The sequence below is a fragment of the Lynx rufus genome, unplaced genomic scaffold (genome assembly GCF_022079265.1).
Source record: "Lynx rufus isolate CCGP_SWC_20201006 ecotype Redwood Valley unplaced genomic scaffold, mLynRuf1.p SCAF_9, whole genome shotgun sequence".
Classification (NCBI taxonomy): Eukaryota; Metazoa; Chordata; class Mammalia; order Carnivora; family Felidae; genus Lynx; species Lynx rufus.
In genome coordinates, this window is record NW_025814897.1 from 85,596,153 (window position 1) to 85,618,084 (window position 21,932).

A 21,932-nucleotide genomic window follows, 5' to 3' on the forward strand; every position below is an offset into this window, starting at 1 on the left:
GTGACAATTAGTCACTTGTGTAATGTATTGTTTTTCTGCATTTTTATAAAAACTAAAATTCTCTAAGCTGAAATTTTATGAGATTCTGCTTTTCCTAAGGCCTACCTCTCATGTTTAAGATCTTTATTACTATGCCCATTTTTCTAAAATCTAATTATTATTTTTTTCTCTTCCTTTGCATGAGAAGTATTTTTACTTCTATTGTTCAATGTCTAAACAAAGATAGCTTTCTAAGCAGAGTTTCTGTGATTGACTAGCTATAGAAAAATAAAAAAAAAATAGTCTACTTTTATTTTACTGCTGCCTGATCATTGGCTTAAGAAATACCGACCGCTGTATTGGCTTCCCAGTGGCTCTCTGCATGGCCTCACCTCTTGACAGCTCTAAAATTAAATTCCTACCATTGGAGTGGGATGATGGAAAAAGCTAGCTGAGGCGAGTCTTGGGTCCTAAGGAGAAAAATAATAGAACCTTAAAAAAAAGAAAAAAAGTGATCCAGATCCTCTCAAAAGGCATGGTAGCTAATGACTACTGAAGAAAATACCTATGAATAAGAATTTACTTCTGTGACTAGTTACAACAAGTAAAAAGTTTTAAGGAGTGTTTTCCATGAACGACAGTCTTTGTACTTTCTGTCATGTCAGTATTAACTTTTGTTAAGAATATTAAATTAGATTAACACCAATGTTTCCTTTTTTAAGTTTATTTATTTATTTTGAGAGAGTGTGTGTGCATGCATGCGTGTGGGTTGGGTAGCAGCAGAGGGAGGGGGAAAGAGAAAATCTTAAGCAGGCCCCATGCTCAGAGCAGAGCCCACTGTGGGGCTCGATCCCATGACCCTCGGATCATTACCTGAGCTAAAATTAAGAGTTGGTGTCTCAACCGACTGAGCCACCCAGGTGTCCCACACCAATGTCTTACTGTAATACTGTTGATCAATTTATTCACTCAACAAATATTTACTGAGTACCTACCATGTGCCGAGCACTGCTCAGGTGCTTAAGATACACCAGTGAACTAAGATTCCTGCTTTTGAGGAACAAAATAAGTAAGGAAATCACATAGCATGGTCAGGGTACATTCAGGTCCTGTAAAAGCTGTTTGTTCATTCTTTCTGTTAAAGAAGGCCCACCAAACCGTATACGCTTGGTGGACCTTCAATACAACTGGTGGGCCTTCTTTAACAAAAATAATGCAAAATTACAAACGTAAAACTAGATAAAAGATATTCACTTAAAATGAGAGAAAAAAAATCACAACAATTTACACACACTAAAAAGCTCACACATAGCAAAAACCATTACAAAATATTTCCATTAATTAACTACCCAACACACATATTTTGGCTGAATTGTCTTTGATCATCTCTTCATATGGTCATTTGGTAACATTTTCTATAAGGAGAATAGGAAGATGATTCTTCCCTCTAGCATGGTTAATCAAAAAAAATATTATTTGTTTGGAAAAATCTCTCAGCTTCACAACTTTGTTGGACATTTCATAAAAATGTTTAGGATTGATGTCACATTTGGGAAAACCTTGATCATAGTTCTTTAAAATATGAGCTAAAAATGTGGAAGAATTTCCTACAAATAGTTGGCTTTATTATTTTCCCACCATGTTTCTCCTCCACCACCCATGCACTTTTGATGCCAAGCACTCTAGTCCATAGTCAGAAAGCAATACACTCAATGGCCAGCAGGTAGTGGCCATCTTCCTGGGAACTCTTTCCATATCAGAATGGTTAGTGCTAACTTAACCATACAGGGAAGTGACTGTAAAACACTAATTACATCCCACTACATTCAAACTAAATGTATCTACACTCAATTTCCTCCAGCCAGACCTCAAAAATGCCTGCTGCCACCTCAACACTACTTGATACAAGAGAACTCTTGACCGAGAGGAAGTTGGACTAGGAACGGGCAATGGTCTCAACCAGTTACAGTTAAAATATATTTGCAAATTTTACAGAAACATGTGGCCATGTGTACTCATTGCTAATGTTTCTTCTAGGGTTTTGAAAGGGGCCTACACAAAGCAGGGACCCTGCAGCTTAATTTTCATTAGCTGTGTGGTAAATGCACCTCTGAGAGTGTTAGAAGGTGCTAAGTGGTATCTAATAAAGGGAAGGGGACATAGGGCCTGGGATAAGGGAGGGCAAAGGGTGTGGTGAACACCGTATGAAGCAGGTGACCAGAACAGGCCTTCAAGAGAGGAAAGATCTGAGTCAAGAGTTGGTGGGGAGAGAGTTAACCAACCAGATAGGCTGGGAGAAGAGCATTGCAGGCAGAGAGAACTGCTTGAGCAAAGAAACTAAGGCAGGAATGTGTCCAGTGTGTTCTGGGAACTGCAAGAAGACTGGTGTTATTGGAGCAGAGTGGTAAGAGAGGGAGAGTAAGTAACATGAAGTCAGAGGGTTAAGGGATTGGAAGAGAAATGGGGACTCTTTGGAAGGTTTGGAACAGAGCAAGAACAAGATCTAACTTAAAAGGATCATTGTGGCTCCTGGGCAGAGAGTAGACTATAGAGAGCAACAGTAATCTGAAGGGTGGATGGATGATGGTGGTTCAAACCAGAGTAGCAACAATGGACATGGTAAGAAATGGTCCATTTCTCTTGTTCGTTCCTGAGTAATTTTACTTGCTTACTTGTGTATTAGCAGGGTTGGGAAATAAAATTTGTTGTTAAGCTAATATTTCTGAATATGATGTCTGTGTCTATGGATAGAAACCAAGCTAAATATAACTGTTCATATGTAGTATTTGTGAAGGCATAAAAATACCAATGAAGTAGTAAAAGACTTTTTATTTACTGTGAAGATTTTATAGAGACAGTGACTAAATAAACCTGCAACTTTTATGGGGAAAGATGACGTGAATGAATTTTGACCTAATGTGGTTCTTTGAGAGGTTTGCCCAGCATCATTTATCATACCTATTTAAGGACTTGTATAAGGCCTACTTCAGTGCCATTATCCACCCTTTAATACTATAAGTCTGGTTAAGAGCTAGCTGTGGGGGAACAGCAGGTTCCCAAACTCTCCATAACTGCTTGGCAGACCACCCAGGAAGCTCTTCTGTGCGTGAGTGGAAGGCCAAACAGCTAGGCTTCAAAATACCTCAGGATACAATGCTGTCAAGAGGCAATAATAAGAAAATGACACTGCAGTGTGTTGCTAAAAGTTGGGAGGCTGTACAGTAACAGGGTTTACTGCTAGAGGTCCAGTGAAGAAAAGGAATATAAAATAGCCACACAAAAGTACTTGGCATATTTCAGTGGATATAATTAAATATGTTGAATCAAGGTTAACTTACACTTTGGCTTAAATTGTGATCCACAGAATGCAGACTCTGAGACCAAGATTTACTCACAGGAATTTTACTGGGGAGCCTTCTGGGAAGCAGCACAGCTGAGGGAGTGAGGAAAGCAGGAAGGGGCAGGTGAAGGTGAGTGATGCAGTTGCAACAGAGGCCTCTTGTGGGAGCCCTAGAGCTAGAATGGCCGGCCCTTCAGCATAGGCCAGAATTGAGGCAAGGGAGCAATCACGCCTTTGTTCTGTGCACGAACCAGATGTTGGCTGCATCCTGCCCCCAGGATGAAGGCCTCGTCTTGGGAGATGCAGCTCCTTTACACAGAGGGCAACCGCCCAATAAGGATATAGTTGTGGCAGCTGAGGGGTGGATATCTCAGTCCCGACGAGGGGACTCTGGTGGTGTGGCACCGCACCCATTACACACATGCACGGCAATCGGGAGTGCAGGGCGCACAGTTACACACAGAAATTACTCAATACTCAAAGCAACTGCACATTTTACAGGGAAGTCTCACAAAGGTTAGATGACTCCAGTGGGGCAATTCGACTCATAAGGGGTAAGGAGATCTTTAGAAATCAAGTCCTATAGTGTTTTCAATTACAAATATCAAAGTTCACCCTTTTATCTAGTATTAGGAAGTATACTAATATGAAACTTAGTATGAAAAAGTTTAAGGGCACAGAAATGTATTTTACAGTAAAAGGTTTTTTTTAACCTAAGTCAAAGAAAAGGAAAATTAAAATGAAATACTTGTCTTATGTAAGAAGCTAATTAGCCGTGAAAAAAAAATCTTTATCCAATCAGAATTCAAAGTCACCTTTGGAGCTAGAAAATCAACTCTAACTGAATTAGCATTACATGTACATTAAATCAAATAAATGTACTGTTATGTCTTCCATTTTTATAGACTTACTAATTTTTAGAACATTCACATTTTCTGTATTTTCTCAAATGTATATTATAAACCAAACAGTAAACATGTCTAACTTAAATATTCAGAAAAAGTGATAATCACAAAGCAAATATTAAAATTATGGGATTCAGGCAATGAAAACTTAATAATGAATTAGTATATTTATATTACATATAAGAAAAAGTGTTTTAATGCCTAATAGATGTCTTTAAATGGTATTTCACAGGTAAGGCGCCAATATGTTTAATCCCAGGAAATGAAAACGCACTTACGTGAAAACAAATTATGGAATTGTTAAACTTTATCAGTCTAAATGGCATCTGGACCAAAAATCAAATAATATTATATTTAAGCCCAGAAAAGGGATACCTAAGAAAATAATTTATTTTAAAAGAGACATTTTAGGGACGACTGGGTGGCTCAGTCGGTTAAGCCTCCGACTTTGGCTCAGGTCATAATCTTGTGGTTCATGAGTTCCAGTCCCGCATCGGGCTCTGTGCTGACAGCTCAGAGCCTAGAACCTGCTTTGGATTCTGTGTTTCCCTCTGTCTCTGCCCCTCCCCTGCTTGCACTGTGTGTGTCTCTCTCAAAAATAAGTGAACATTAAAAAAAGAGAGAGAGAGAGAGACATTTTAAATTTCCTCTTTAAGTTGTAGCAGAGCCCACCATTTAGAAGGTGTAAGTCGGGTGACTGCATACGGGGTAGGATTTAAGGTGAAAGCCAAAAGATTCTGACCCCAAAAATATCTCTCCCACCAACTTGTCAATACTTGAAATTCCAGTTAGAGATTTACTCCTTTGTCATAACTAAAATACCACAAAAGAAATGCTATTCAGCCTTATAGGTTATTGATCTTTTGATGCTGTGATTTTTTTAAATTTTATTTATTTATTTTTCAATATATGAAGTTTATTGTCAAATTGGTTTCCATACAACACCCAGTGCTCATCCCAAAAGGTGCCCTCCTCAATACCCATCACCCACCCTCCCCTCCCTCCTACCCCCCATCAACCCTCAGTTTGTTCTCAGTTTTTAAGAGTCTCTTATGCTTTCGCTCTCTTCCACTCTAACCTCTTTTTTTTTTCTTTCCCCTCCCCCATGGGTTTCTGTTAAGTTTCTCAGGATCCACTTAAGAGTGAAACCATATGGTCTGTCTTTCTCTGTATGGCTTATTTCACTTAGCATAATACTCTCCAGTTCCATCCATGTTGCTACAAAGGGCCATATTTCATTCATTCTCATTGCCACGTAGTACTCCATTGTGTATATAAACCACAATTTCTTTATCCATTCATCAGTTGATGGACATTTAGGCTCTCTCCATAATTTGGCTATTGTTGAGAGTGCTCCTATAAACATTGGGGTACAAGTGCCCCTATGTGATGCTGTGATTTCTAATCTCTGCTCTCTGGAACCCCTTAGAGGACAACAGTGGGGGTCTGTGGTCCCAAGTGGGAGATCAAACCCAATAAGTGAGTCTGTGGAGGCCGCCACCATCTGGCTTCAAATGGGGTAGATCCTACTTTCATTTATATAGTAGACTCCAAAAAAGAATTTTGATCAAAGAAAACTATTTTTTTGAAAACCGTCTTAGACTGAAAGAAAGCGCAGCATGCCCTTTCCAAAAGAGTAAATCTTGAAACAAGGTGGTAAATGAGAACATGGGGTATCTGACCGTCTGAATTGGGGGTTGGGAGGTGGGGGTGGAGGAAAGGCCAACAGAGGCTGAGGGTGGAGAACCTGCACAATGGCCCTTGGAGGCTTCACAGTTCACCTGGGAGTGGGCCCACATTCCCTCTTTTATGCATTTAAAGTCACCTTTCATCGTGAGGTGAGTGGATGGCTCAGTTGAACAGCCAGTTTAGGCTCAGGTCATGATCTCTCCATTTGTGAGTTCAAGCCCCACATTGGGCTTGCTGCTATCACTGTAGAGCCTGCCTCAGATCTTCTGTCCCCCTCTCTCTGCCCCTCCCCCATTTGTGCTCTCTCAAAACTAAACATTAAAAAAAATTTTTAAATAAAGTCACATTTCATTGTTTTGTTACAATATTTTTTAAAGAGCTTCACTCTCATCCCATTTTTCTGTGTCCATGAACAAAGTAAAATTTTCAAAACAAGGTGATGGGCCTATAAAAATATTTTCTTTGTATCCAATTACAATTCTCACTAAATTTGAGATAAGAAAATGTTCAAAATTATCTAGATGACAGAGGCAAGGCAAATTTGTTTGCCTGTCATGTCCTAAGCTAAGTAATTTCAATAAGCCCTTTATACATGAGGATATTTCAGGAAGAAATGAAATAAGGATCTCACTTTGTCTAAATTAATTTAGTGCGTAAAATTATATTTAATTGGGATTAAAATATCAGATGTGTAAGTCCTGTCAGTAGTTGGGTATAATATGATATATACAGAGCTTAGTAAATAAAGGTTGTTGGAAGTTCCTGGGCTCAGTATATTTCTTTTCAAAGAAAATAAGGCCTTTTTAAATGAGAAAAACAGCCACATCCCCCAAATTATATTTTATTAGGGGAAAACGAACACTTTTAAGATTAAATATGAGCTAAATCATGAGACGTCCCCAAATTCTCAGTCTCAGAGATCATATTCTCATTTTTGGATAGAGTATATGTTTTTAAATGCTATTCAATTTCTTGTTTAAATATATCAACTATGTCTGTAAATTTAATTTTCCCCTTAATAAATGAATAAGTACGCTGGGTAACTAAAACCTATACAAAAGTTTACCATCTTTGGCAGTACATTTTTAATTTAATAAATAATCCATTTTTTATCATAAAACATTATTGAAATTGTAAGTAGAATATTAAGTAGGTGTAAATATATCACTTCATTTGCACTTACTAGAAAATCTGTATTCATTTCTACGTTCAAATGATGAATTGACGCTTAATAATATTCATGGTGAGTTGGGCTAACATAGATGTCAGTGGGTAATCCAGGGGACGGGAGCATATGTAGGAAGAGAATCTCAATGACTTGAGCATCTCAAACACTCTGTGAAAAAGCTAATTGAGAGGTAAAAACAAATTAACTGCTATGGAGAAGGACAATCTCCCCGAGAGAGAGAGCGTGCCTACAGCAGTAAGGTTCAGTGGTTGCATTTAGTCCGGGTAACTGCTGGGACAGTAATCCAACTCTGGCCTGTGGACTTTCCCTGCTGACTGCCCACCTGGCAATTCTCTGGGCACCTTCAAGGCTGTCAGGACTGTGCAAGGAAAGCTGGTCTCATTACAACCAGCTCTGCATGGGAGCTGATGCCCCAACCAATTGCTCTTCCCTAATTTTGATACAGATGCAGTTTTTCTCTTCAGCAGGTCTAGGAAGATACAATCTTCCTGCACACAGATTTACACCTGGCTGCAGATGTCTGTCAGGAAATAGGCTGAGGTGAATACACTGGCATTTCCGCCACCCACCACCCCCCCAACAGTTGAAAGATGAAAGAGAGAGAGAAGGAGAGAGGAGGGAAGGGAAGGGAAGGGAAGGGAAGGGAAGGGAAGGGAAGGGAAGGGAAGGGAAGGGGAGGGGAGGGGAGGGAAGGGGAACGAAAGGGAAAGGAGAATGGAAAGCAGGGTAGGTGAGTGGTTTCAATGCCTACTGCTAATAGTTATCCCATAAAATGTTGGAAGGCCTTCATAGGATCTCAAGTTTCTTGCCTTTAAAAGGAGCAATCCAACACTTGCCTACTATGATAAAATCCACACATAAAAATTGATTATCTTCATCACATTTTGACATTTTGATCAACATTTAATGAATGTTCTTTTTTTTTTTAATGTTTATTTATTTGTGAGAGAGGCAGAGACAGGATGCGAGTGGGTTAGGGGCAGAGAGAGGGAGACACAGAATCCAAAGCAGGCTCCAGGCTCTGAGCTGTCAGCACAGAACCCTACACGGGGCTTGAACTCACAAGCTGTGAGATCGTGACCTGAGCCAAAGTCAGATGCTCAACCAACTGAGCCACCCAGGCACCCTGAATGTTCTTAAAATCTTAACAATAACCTTGAATATTCTAATTTTGCCACTCTAGCCACAATTCCTTTGAAAATGAATGTCATCTTGGCATGTTTTGGTATCTGTACTTAACGCATAACCTAAATTTGTTTTTCCATTGTTTATTTTAAATAACGTAGGTGAAATAACACAGCATTCAGGGATTGTAAATACATATAGAAGAAAAGTGGGTTAAACAGAAAGACAAAAATCAAAGGATGTACAATGGAAATAAGGACATAATACACACGCAGGGATGGGACTATTAAAAAAAATCTTGCCACTATTTTATGGATAACCTCAGTTATTTCCTTCTATTCATTTAATTGTTCCATAGATTCCTAAATATTTAAATAAACTTTCTTTTAATACGTATGGTTAGAAAACTTTAAACTTTTAAAAAATGGCCACCAAATAGAATGTAAATCTCAAATGGATTCATAGTGCTCCTGTGCCACTGGTAGAGCAAATTCCAAATTCAAATATCTAAATCCAAATTCAGATATCCAAAGCATAGGAAAAGCCAGGAAGGTATCACAGATAATAGTTAGCATCTTTTCTATTATCAGTCAAATTATCCCATTTTCTAAACAGAAACAAGCTGATAAACTAGAATGATGAAATTGTAGCAAAAAGCTAAGAAAGCCCACACATTAGTCTCATTGTCTTCAAAGGGCATCATATTGCTCTAACTGTATGAAAATAACCGTGGGAATTGGCCACGAGTATGTTTCCGGCTCCTCTGCATCTTCCCATAGTACTGAGCACAATGCCTTGCAGACAGAGTATGTATTGGATAATGTGCGGATTCACTGCACTAATCATTTAAAATCATTTTTCTTTCTGTCACCGGTAGAATACAAATTGTTAGATGCTTACCATACTACCCAGAAGATGAACTAGATGCTGGACAACGATATTCTTTTAACAGTAAATCTCTGGAGGTGTCTGGGTGGCTCAGTCGGTTAAGCAGCTGACTCTTGATTTTGGCTCAGGTCATGATCTCATGGATGGTGAGATCGAGCCTCGCTGTTAGCGCAGAGCCTACTTAGGATTCTCTCTGTCTCTCTTTCTACCCCTCCCTTGTTCACGTGCTCTTCCTCTCTCAAAATAAATAAACTTTAAAAAAATTTTTTTAAATAAATCTTCAAATGATCCCTTTACCAAAGCTTAAATTTCTTTATAAGAGAACAATATAACCAAACAGTACACAAATAGAAAGGCTAAAATCACAGCCATCAGAATCTTTTTGTTTTGTTTTGGTTTGGTTACTAAAATCCACCATATTTCCCTTGCTCACAACCAGAATGGATTAATGTAAAGTTAATGAAGATTTAAGCTTCAGAACCCTTACTTGCTCCAGCTCATGAGAGTAATAGAAGTTGCTGGGAGCTACAGAGTGTTATAAGTGGGGAGGAGAAGCCAACAACTCCCTAGCAATTAAGGGGTATTTCTATGTAAGTATTTCTGAGAAGCTGCCTATAAAAGGTCTCAGAAGAAAGACTCTCCAATCCTCCATTAGTTCATTGTGATTTACTTTCTCATTCCAAATAAATATCCGCTTTAAGCCCTCATTTTAAAGAGCTTCCTCTCCTCCACTTTGTATAAGCTCTAGCCCTCACAGAAATTGGATCTGCCTCTACTGGAAGCAAATGGAAGACAACCCACAGAGCATTATTGACCAATTGTGTGTGAAAAGCACTAATTCTACTGTAAAGACTTCCCTGTACCCATCTTCCACTTGTTCTCCCCCATGCTGTCTCCCACCCACTCACACATCCCACACTCTTGCTTATCAATTCTCTGTCACAATCACACAACTTCCTTCTAGTTTTTCCACCCACCATCCCTTAAAGCTTTGTTAATACCATTTCCTATCAACCCTTTCTTTCCTGTTCTCCCAGGGAAACACTAACATTTCTGACAGCATCTCCATGGGGACAAAGAAGAGGAGGAGTTGTAAGAAAGAACAAGACTGGAAAAGCAGAAGTCACTGAGCCATGGCTATAGCAGATGTTTTCAAAGTGGCTGGGGGTGGAGGCATTGACAGAGGATATAAGGTAAGTAAAGGTTTGGAATAGTAAGAAGTTGCTCCCAAAACCTGAAGAACTTCATAAATTATGGTGCGCATTGAGTGTGACTACTAAATCAAACAACAATAAGAAATTTCATCAACCTAAAAGGTGCCATGATGTGAAAGCAAGAGAGTCTACCAGAATACAAAAAAACACACACTGTGTTATGAGTATATGGGGCAAATGAGTGCAAATGGAAATGATATGCAAAAGTGAGAATGGTCTTATAACACATAGTGTGGTTATAGGTGATGTAACTGTTTCTTAAAACTCCCCTTAATGTTGTTATGTCATGTTTTCAATATTCTTTTTTTTTTTTTTAACAAGGAACTTTCCCATACCAGTGATGGGACATCCAGTTTAGTTGTTCTCTGTCCTTTGTCTTTTATGTTCATTTAAACTCGATACTATTATGCCATGTAATTGCAAAAATGGGACTGAGGCAATATGGAACACAGGAAGAGTGTGTCCTTTTGAGAGGTGACCTGCTAGTATTAAGATCTAGCCAAAAGCTGCTATTTGTAAATTATCAGTGAGAGATATGATGAGGATGAGAACCTTAGTGAAGAGGTAAAGACAACCACATACAATATGAAAAAGCACCCCAGGGGATTTTGAATCACACCTGGCCTTTAGACCATCATTGAGAGCCTCTGCTCTAGAAGATGATGACAACTACAATCAATTATTTTGTACACACACATTATTATTTTGTACACACACATGTATGTATATAAACATAGATGTATAATATATTTAAATGTATATATAAACATAGAGGTACAATATGTATAAATATAAGTAAACATATATTTATATTCATAATAAATAAATATATTTATAATAAAATAAATAAAATAATTTTATTTAAAATTAAATTTATTTAAATTAAAATTATTTAAATTTATCCATTTAAATTTTTACTAAAAATAAGTAGAATAAATATTTATAGTAAATAAATATATTTATATATAACAAATATGTTTATAATGAACAAAATATATATATAAATAAATATACATATAACTATAAATATTCAACAGAGTGATAGTTCATCAAAGAGAGAAAATTAGAAAGATGATCATCCTAATTTATTGTATTAATCAGGTACTTTTCTATGATCAAAATGGATAGAAAAGGGGAATTTTTTTATTATTTTTTATTATTTTTTACTAGCACTAGACTTTGATTTATAAATAGAAAACATATTTGCTTATGGATATATCATCTAACACTCTGCATAGGTCATGTCATAAGGTGAGATAGTTATTCATAACCAGAAAATATATGGTCTTGGCCACAGTAACTCAGAGGTAACTGGGTTAGAGAATGTGCTCCAAGTAAGGGCAGCTCATCCACACCCCATGGAAAATTAGAGTTCAGCCAGGCAACTGACATGAACTGATTCTGGAATTAACTAAGGATGGTATGCTGTGGGCTTTTGTTCAATATCTCTTCAGTCGAAATTAGCAAATTCTCCCTAGTTAAGAGGAAGTACAGGAATATGCCTCAATTCTAAGATTTGCAATTCTGAATATTTGGGATATAATTTGCTAATCCATTTTTTTCTCTCCTTTCTGGCTGTTTCAGACATAAGAACTGGCTTAGAAAACTACATATCTCAGTTTCTTTCCCATCAGTCCAAACATCTACTCCCAACAATTTTGAGTTACTACAAGCCATCACTGAATATAAACTTTGGAAGAGATGCACAGTAGCAGACCATTATATAGTGTTTCTACTATACAGACATGATAGCATAACTAACTTCAAGGAGAATAGGTACTAGCAAAATGTATTAAAATAATTAGGAAGTGAAGACTATCACCTTTAAAAAATTTTTTATTGTTTATTCATTTTTGAGAGACAGACAGAGACAGAGTATGAGTGGGGGAGGGGCAGAGAGAGAGGGAGACACAGAATCCAAAGCAGGCTCCAGGCTCCAAGCTGTTAGCACAGAGCCCAACCTGGGGCTCGAACTCACGGACCATAAAATCATGACCTGAGCCAAAGTTGGATGCTTAACCAACTGGCTCACCCAGGCGCCCCTATTACCTTTCCTTAGGTGTGACCTATTTAATTGTAAGTTTATATAATTTTAAAAAATTAAGTTTATTTATTTATTTTTGAGAAAGAGACAGAGAGAGCAAGTGGGGGAGGGGCAGAGAGAGCATCCCAAGCAGGCTCCACACTGGCAGCACAGAGCCCGATGGGGGGGCTCAAACTCACAAACTATGAGATCATGACCTGAGCCAAAACCAAGAGTTGGACACTTAACCAACTGAGCCATCCAGGTACCCAGTTTATATAATTTTTAATTATGGCTGTATTTAACAACTGGCTGACAAAATTTCTGAAAGTTTAACAATCAGCAATCTCAGACCAGTAGAAGCAAGATTCAGCTTACCAAACCAATTAAATCAAAACCTCTGGAGATGGGGGCATTGATTTTTTTTAAACGTCTCTAAATGATTCTAATATGACAGCCAAGATTGAAAGATCAGTGGTCTGTGCTAAAGCCTGAGGATGCAGCTGATGCCCAGGTTTCTTGGAATATGGGGAAAGGAATTTATTCCCTAAGAGAAACTGGATGTCCCCAAGGTAAAAACTGGGGCAAAAGGAGAGAAGCTGAGTAGCTCATGGGAAAAGAATAATAGAGATGGAGAACACCTTAGAGAAGGGAGAGAGAACTCAGATAAGACTAGGTGACCGACCATCTGTTTTGCCTGAGAGGTTTCCTGGATGTGAAGGTTTCAGTGCTACAACCAGGAAAGTCATGGACATATGAGAGATGGCATTGGATTTTTCATTTTAATTAGTTTTTATTAATTTAAATTTAAATAGCTACATGTGGCTCATGGGTACCGTACTGAACAGCACAGTGAGTCTAACCAAACACAAGAAGATGGTTTCTTTGCATATATACATTTCTTCTTCTGTTTGCTAGTACGGAAAGAATTTTAAAGCATATTAAAAGAGAAGTATATGAGAGTAGTAGCTCAGATCCTAAAGTTAAATATTTGCTATCAAGCCCATGTGCTAATGTGAATAACTATCACCAATGTGATAAAAATTATTCAGAAATAGGGGCACCTGGGTGGCTCTGTTGGTTAAGTGTCCTACTCTTGATATTGGCTCAGGTCATGATCTCATGGTTCAAGAAATCGAGCCCTGCATCTGGCTCAGTAAGTGCAGAGCCTGCTTGGGATTCTTTCTCTCCCTCTCCCTCTCCCTATCTCTCTCCCCTATCTCTCTCTCTCTCTCCCTCCCTCCCACTCAAAATAAATAAATAAACTTTAGAAAAAATTCAGAAATATGGAACAAACCTGTGAGGGGGAAAAACACTTTCATTTTTTTCCAGGACATATGATAGTTGCTGATACAAATGAGTGGGAATAAATGTTAAGGCAACCACGCTCCCTCACCTAGTTCCTGTCTTAATCAATAGCAAGTACTTTGCAAAATGCTGGAATAGATCTGCAACCATGTCAGAAGTCTGGAAAAGAAGAATGCTACTGTACTATGGGAATCCTGACCTTGATGTTTTAAGCATCGCTTCCTAAACCTTTAGCTTACTAGTACAGATTATGGAAAATAAATTTTGTTTATTGTGTAATTACGTTTCCCCAAAGGTCAATTTTTGCGTGGTAATATTCTCATTCCAAATGCAAACATGTAAATGTCATTTGAAAAAGTTATAGATAGAAAATAAAATTCTCATAATTACAATATAAAGTTTATATTTGTTGAATAAACTGAAATTAAGAAAGAAGAATTATAGAGATAAAGGCTGATCGAAATATAATTACTTTGAATGCTATCACATTCAAATCTAAATATAAACAAAGAAAATGATGAGTCGTAATGGTTCATTACTTAGATGGAAAAGGGCCATCTGTTGAGTAATTCAAATTTTTTTTCTTGAAATGTGGGATATGAAATTATAGAACAATTGACAGACTTAACATGGACACTCGATTATGATAAAGAAAAGTATTTAAATTCCTTAAGCTTTCAGTACCTGATCCACTTTAGTAAAGTATGAGTTACTCTTTTTCTCTTCGAAAGATGTAATAACAAAAGGTAGCCTAGGACATTTAGCCATCTTGTCCTGACAAATAACCAATTCACCTTTTTTCCCAGTATATTCTTAAGTATTGATTTTACCAAGTGAACTCAGACATGTGTCACACTTATCCAATACAGATCCTTTTCCTTGGAAATGTAGTTTGAACATCAATCAGTCACCTGGCCTTTCACCTCTAATTCCTATTGCCACTGTCTGTCAATTATTAAAGCCTTGCCTATTTCTCTAAATAAGCTATTTTTTTAACTGAAACACATATTGACTCCTGTTAAAAATATATGTTTCTTGGAAAGGTATTCAATGTTCACATGATTAAATTTCTTCATTAAAATTACTTTCTCGAGTTGGAAAAACTACTTAAGCTTATAAATCCACTTTTCAAAGGCCTCTAGGTATTTTCTTTTAAAACATACTACCTGAATGGTAATATTAGCACTTGTAAGCCAAACTCCAGTTTGAGAAAGACAATATTAAAAGAAATTCAAGCTGAGTGGCATTGTTAGAAGGGTCTTCAAATGGTGCAGAGTGTTTTCGTCTCTAGCTGAACCCAGCGAGAGTTATAGAATGACACCCACCTTGAGCTGCAGGCCTCCCGGGATAAGAGTGTTTGCTGGAAGGCTTTTAATGTGTTGGTAGACATAAGAGGAGAATTGCTCCTGCTCAGCCTGTAATTGGGGGCCAAGTTTTGAGAGATGACCTCTGTTGCTTTTGATAGCTGTCTGCAATTCATCAATCAGCCTGCTCACCTGAAGGGGTTAAATTACAAGAGTTGTTAGCAAGAAGTAATTGTTGATGTCACACCTATTAGATTTTTGAGTACCTAGTTTGATGGGAGGAAAAATGACTTCAAAACAAGAATTTGAGTATAGATCCACCTTCAAGTAAAGATAACAGAAAAGATATGCATTCTTCCATCGACTAATTTTATTTATGAGAAAATTTATAACCTTTGCACTTCAGGTAGCCATTTACAATCACGGAATGAAAAATGTTTCTGTATATGAAAAGAAACATGCTTCTGAAAAGTTTGCAAAGGACTTCTAAACTGATTAACAAAATAAAATCTTCCTAAGACTTCAATTATTCCCAACTACGTACCAATGACAATATTTAATTTTATTATATGAACCCTGTGTTATATAGATTTATGTTTTCTCTAATGGACTGGATTCTTACACAAACACTAGTTGACATATGGTAGTGACCAAAAGAGACTAAAAGCTTAAATCCACTTTATCTATGAATCTTTGAAGTGATTAAATTAGACTCATTTAGAATTTTGAATGACTCTGAATAGAGCAGGGTCTATTTGAAATATTGGGTTAAAAATCACAGTTCTTCCCATTTACTGACTGAGAGACAATGAACAGGTAATAAAACCCTCATCTGTAATGAAGAATAATACCAGCCTTACCATATTAGGAATTAAATGAGATTACAGAATGAACAATACAATGTCTAACTTATAGTAGGTGCCTAATGCACATTATATTATTATAGTTCTTCTTTTTTAAATCTAGGTGATTTCTGAACATCAAGTTTTGGTTCTTTTTCTTGGTGTATCTTTCCTATCCCTAACCTACTTCACATAATGCAGATAAAAATTTGAAACTATTTGCTGCATAGATTCTCTATCTCACTTCAATGTCCACAGTGAACAAAGGGAAATTGTTCTCCAAGAGGCTCCCTCATCCTCTTTCTCTCTCTTTCAACTGAAAATATTGTATTTGCCCCAGTCTGTACTCCAACTCTGATGTTATATTCATGATTTCTATCCCTTCTGCAGAGGATTTCTGAGAAGTCAATGAAAACAAGTTTGTACTATCATCCATATAACTTGAATATTAATTTTTCTATTCTATGTAGTTATTTCAAGATTGCATACGGTTTTTTATAAGTATATATAAACACTTCAGTTACATTTAACTTGTTTCAAGAACTTTAGAAGCATTATATGCATATGAACAAGCTAATTTAAATGATTCCCATTTTTCTTTGGTCTTTCATACCTCTCTTATTTGTCCCAATGTCATCAATTATCTACTTCTTTTGAAGAAAGCTTCTTTTAAATAAAGAATTTGCAAACTTTTTCTCTAAAAGGGACAGATAATAAATATTTTTAGCTTCATGGGCCATAGTCTCCATCAAAACTATTCGAACCTGCAGTTGTACTTTGACAGTAGTCACAGACAACATGTAAATAAATAGTCATGACTGTATTCCAATAACACTTTTTCTTAAGTTTATTTATTTATTTTGAGGGACAGAGCATGAGCATGGAAGGAGCAGAGAGAGAGCGAGAGAGAGAATCCCAAGCGGGCTCCATACTGTGAGCACAGAGCCAGACACCAGGCTTGAACTCACAAACCTTGAGATCATGACCTGAGCTGAAATCAAGAGTCAGAGGCTAAACCAACTGAGCCATCCAGGCTCCTCTTCAATAACAGTTTATTTAGAAAACTAATCAATGGGCTGGATTTGGCCCTACAGCTGTAGTTTGCCAACCCTTCTTCCAAATTCATATATTCCTTCTCCTACCTTCCCTTTTGTATAAGTAATACCTGGTCCATGCCCTCATCTCCTCATCCTCTCTTCCTACTTGAATTACCAAAACAAGTGAGTTTTGAGTGGTCTACTGAGTGGTCTCTCCACCTCAAATTCATCCTGCCACCTCCACAAAATTAATCTACCTTCAATAGCATATTGAAACTTCCAGTTACTTCCCCAGATTCCTCAGCATCGTATTCAAGATTAAAGATCTATTTTCTGGAGCGAATTTCTCTGCTTTTCCATAGTACTGTTAACTCTATTATAAAGTTGTAACATTTAAAATATAGAGATGATAAATGATCCAATGTCAGTCAGTTTCCAGGCTTGTTTTCATATACTACCCTTCAGAATTATCATCAAAAATGATGGATAATAATATGTATCATACCAAAATTAGAGACCAAAACAGGCCAAATGACTTTCTCTTATAGTTATCTGACAAAATTTAAATCCAAGAACCAAAGCCCTTAAATACAAAGACTCCAGATGCCGTTTCTCCAAAGCACTGATCCTCTCTGAACCTAGCCCTAACCCCAGCTGGGCTCATATGACTGAAATCATATGAATCAAAATCATATGAATCAAAATTATTTCAAATTATTGAAATCAAATGATTCAAAAAGACATAATTTATGTAGTCTTTAAAGTATACTAAGTATCATTTAATGTATAAGGCTAGTCAGTAATACTGCTCTCTTCAGTTTTTTTTACTATATTTTGTATTACAGAAAACCACCAAAAAAGAAGAAGAAGAAGAAGAAGAAGAAGAAGAAGAAGAAGAAGAAGAAGGGGAGGAGGAGGAAAAGAAGGAGGAGGAGGAAGAGGAGGAAGAGGAGGAGGAAGAAGAAGAATTATTATTATTATTTCAGGCTTTGATTTGAGAACATTTTTATACATGACTGGTTTTACTGTCACAATCCATAGCCTTTCACAGATAGGGGATTTCATGTGACATCAGAAATCAACCAACCATACAATTGGTGATGTCATTTGCATCCTAAAGGGCTATTGGTTAGAGCCTTAAAAGTTTCATTTCCTATGAATCCTTTGTTGCTTCAAAAAATGTCTCTATCATTTTTGCTACTTCAATTGTTCCATGATTATCTGTTAATGTATATATAATTATACCAATTATCACCTGTTTTTTTAATAAGTTAAAGCTATGAAATAAGATGTCCTAGCAAAAATTAACATATATTAAACATATGAGAAAACATATCAAGAATCTTGCCACTGACATTTTGATAAAATTTCCATCCAATTTTACAAAAACTTTGTTTCTTTACATATTCATAATGTCTTTAAGATATGCTCAAAGTGCTACATTTTGTTTTCAGTTATTGTGATAACATATTACCCTTAAAGACAACCCTACACATGAAATAACTCATATACCAAAAATTGGATAAGTAATACAATAATCCTGAATTATTTTACATAATATGATTTTTTTTTCAAATCACAGATGTTGCTAGAAGGGGAAAAATGCTCTTTAAAATTCCTCATCATGAATCTTTTTTTCCTGCAAATCCGTTTTTTTTCTCTCTCTCTCTACAAAGGCAATGTGAATAGGGGTAAAAGGAGACAAAACTTGACCTTTTGTGATCCCAGCATTAATGGGTCTGTTCATAATTCAATCTATGTGTGTGTGGGAGCATCCATGTGGAAACATAGAGGCCTGAGAGACATAAAGCCTTTCCCTTTAAACATTATCTGACCCTATCAGTCCCATTCACAAAAGAAGGCTTACGTATGCATATGTTGAAATAATGCACCATCTCATTGTGCAGCAGAAAGCCTACACATTCTACTCTTCATTCTCCGTGGAAATGCAGCACGGAAGTGACACTTGTACAGAATTTGGGAGAGGGACAAATGAGCAGAAGGTAGCAAAAAAAATATGACTATTCGATGAGGAAAAGACCAAACTTCTGAAAGAATGCAAATGCACACCTGTCTATAAACATACACAGAGGTTTTTGCTTAAAAACGTACATTAGGTAGTTTGGTCATGTTTTTATGACACATTCATGTAACTCTTGAATTTATTAAATTCTTGAAATGATGTAGATGATTTAGATTTAGATTTTGGCACAAAATAGTATTCTGCTCCTAATCATTCTAAAACGTATGCATATTGAAGTTGTATGTTCTGAACTATACATTCTGTACATTGTAGTTTGGCTATTATGAATGAGGTTTTGAGGATCTCCTCGTTTTTCTAATGATGAGTTCAGCTGTTTGCCTGATTGCTATGTGCCCATGAGTCCATTTATGTTAGTAAGGAGGACTCCAGAGAACTTTGCACTAAATTATCACTTGAAATCAGCACAAAGGGCTGCAGCCTCTATGCAAGGAATGTCATCTTGGCATACAATACATGGGGGGGGGGTGGTCTCCAAGCTAGGTTAGTGCTTAAACTTAAGAACAAGAAACTTTCTAATTTATGACATAATTAAGAAGAACCAGAAAGGGGACAGGGAGATGAAAATGGGTATTTTAAATTTCCTAAAATCTCTTCTTGATTTCAGGCCCAAGGACACAGTGTTTTCCAGGTTAAAAAGAACCATAACCCAGACTTGATGAACAAAGACTAGAAAAGACATGAGAGCCTATGAGAAAAGTAAGGTATCTCTTGATTTAGAAGGATGGGTTGCAGTGTAGCTACAAGAGAACTTGAGGTGTGCACCATTTCTTACTCATACCGCTTCAAATGCTCCCAACTTTTTAAGTTTCCAGAGCCCTTCTGAAATGGAAAATATCTTGGAAGAAGACTTATCTTGTTTCCAGCCAGAGGGCCCTTCTGTGTGCTGCTTTTAAGCCTATTCAAGAGTCTGACATCCCCATCCACTCATAGAGGAAGGAGCCATTAAAACAGAGACATTTAAAAAATTTTTGTTTCCAGCGTACTTAACATATAGCGTTATATTAGCTACAGGTGTATAATATAGTAATGCTACCATTCCATATATTACTCAGTGCTCATCAGGAGAAGTGTACTCTGATTCCCCTTCACCTAAAATAAAGATATTTCTAATGTCTTTATAAGGCTATGTTGATGGCAACAAGAATAACGTCAGCTACACCTTTTGAGGAAGGTATGAGAATATGCCTCATAGGCTTCTAACGACAGGAGTATAATGAACCAAGAGTCCCAGATACTGTGCTCTGAAATCCATTGCCAGGTTGATACCAATGGCTGAGGATACTGAAGCAGGTCTAACTCAGGGAGTCATAGGACTCCTCTGAAGGACAGCTTTAGGTGAAGGATACACCATCAGCTTCACCGCTGTGAAGCTTAGTCATTCCTAAGACTGCACCGCTGTCTAAGATGTTTCCATCTAGTCTGCCCTTGCCTCTCTCCTTCACTTGAGTTCAAGCCTGCATTTCAGTCTGATAGGTCTTGCAGCCTTACCCAGAGTTCTCCCCATTTCTCTCAAAGACATTTCTTCTAATACAATATATACACATCTAGTCCTATCTTGGTATTTATTTTTCAGAGAACCTGGAATAACTTTTAAACCAACAATAACAAATTGCATGCATATTTCCAATAAATCATTTCCAAAAAATTAGTTTAACATGTAACATCGCCTCAAAGTAGTCTTATGATACATACATTATTTCTAGGTTTAATGTGGAAAAATTACATGAAATAAAACAAGGTTTTAAGATAAAACTATAGGCAGCAGAAATGTAAATCTCAGATTTTATGATGTTTAGTTTGGATTTTGAACTATATCTAGAAATAAAATATTTTTGTAAAAAATAAACTGTGGGCAAAATAAATTTTGAAGTAATTCTCCCCCTTCCCAACATTTTCATTTCTCTTCACTACCATGATTTCACACTTCTGAATATGAATTAGGGTCAAAACTTGACAGCACTCACTTTTTCTAACCAAACACTAGAAATTACACATCATAATTAATATAATCACTTTCAAAGTAATAACATAGAAATTATTACCATAGCATATAGGATATATTTAGAGACTATTACATACACACCCACACATATACTTACAAAACAGACAAAATATATTCCCTTTCCTGCATATTTGATTTTTTAAGCAAACAGAAGGCATTTGAAGCCATAGCTGATCAAGCAAATATGGGACCAAATAACGTATCGTACATGAAGAACACTAAAGTATATAGGTATTAAGTAAGCATTAAGATGATAATAAAGAAGAAATAGCAAATAAACATGAATACTGTTGGATTTTCCAGAAAAGATCATTTTCATTTCCAGTGTGGCTAACAAGGTGGCATTTGAAATGATATATTTAGCATAATGATAATTTTCCTGGGCCGCTTCAAGTTTTCAGTTCCAATGAAATTATAGACTTGCATAAAATATCAAAAAAATAATTACAATACTTAAAAGGCAGAAAATATCTATCTGTTCATTCTTTTAGGTGTTTTATATTTATCTCTAATAATAATTTGTCATTGTGTTACATCACATTATAGATGTAATTTTAATGCTACTAAGTAGAGAAATTTATTTGTATTTCTTAAAGTTTACCATATCAAGATACATGATAGATTCAATTTAAATTACTATAAAACATGTAATAAAACTCTCCAACTGGGATAAAACATTTCCAAATGAATAGAGTATAATATTTTAAAATTTGTAACTAAAAAATCTAGTCTTTTAACTTGTTAATATTAAGTAGAATGAGTGAGAACTGTAACTTAAATCTATACAATTGTTATTTGCTACATCTAGAAACTATTCAAGTTGAATATTTCTTATGAAATATTCTCTACTGAGATTACCAATCTATACTTACAATATAGTCTTTAATAATGGACATATACAAGTCCCAAATATTAATTTGAATCTCTAATTCAAAGACTTGAATTCTCTGAGGAAAATGTGATGCATTGTACCTGTTCATTTTTTGTAAAATGCATAGTTAGCTGGACAGATGCAATCACAATGATAAGAAAATATTAAAACC

The 21,932-nt window shown here is 36.4% G+C and overlaps 1 protein-coding gene across 1 annotated transcript in view; it reads right to left on the reverse strand.

Annotated features, from left to right (window-relative positions):
- The window catches only part of DCDC1 (doublecortin domain containing 1), a gene marked incomplete at its 5' end in the record, with an annotated part of 457,606 nt that overhangs the window by 235,846 nt on the left and 199,828 nt on the right, over positions 1–21,932 (reverse strand). Inside the window, one exon of the mRNA XM_047071674.1 lies at positions 14,986–15,156. Within this exon, the coding sequence (XP_046927630.1) occupies positions 14,986–15,156 (171 nt within the window). The remainder of the gene's footprint in view (positions 1–14,985; positions 15,157–21,932) is intronic.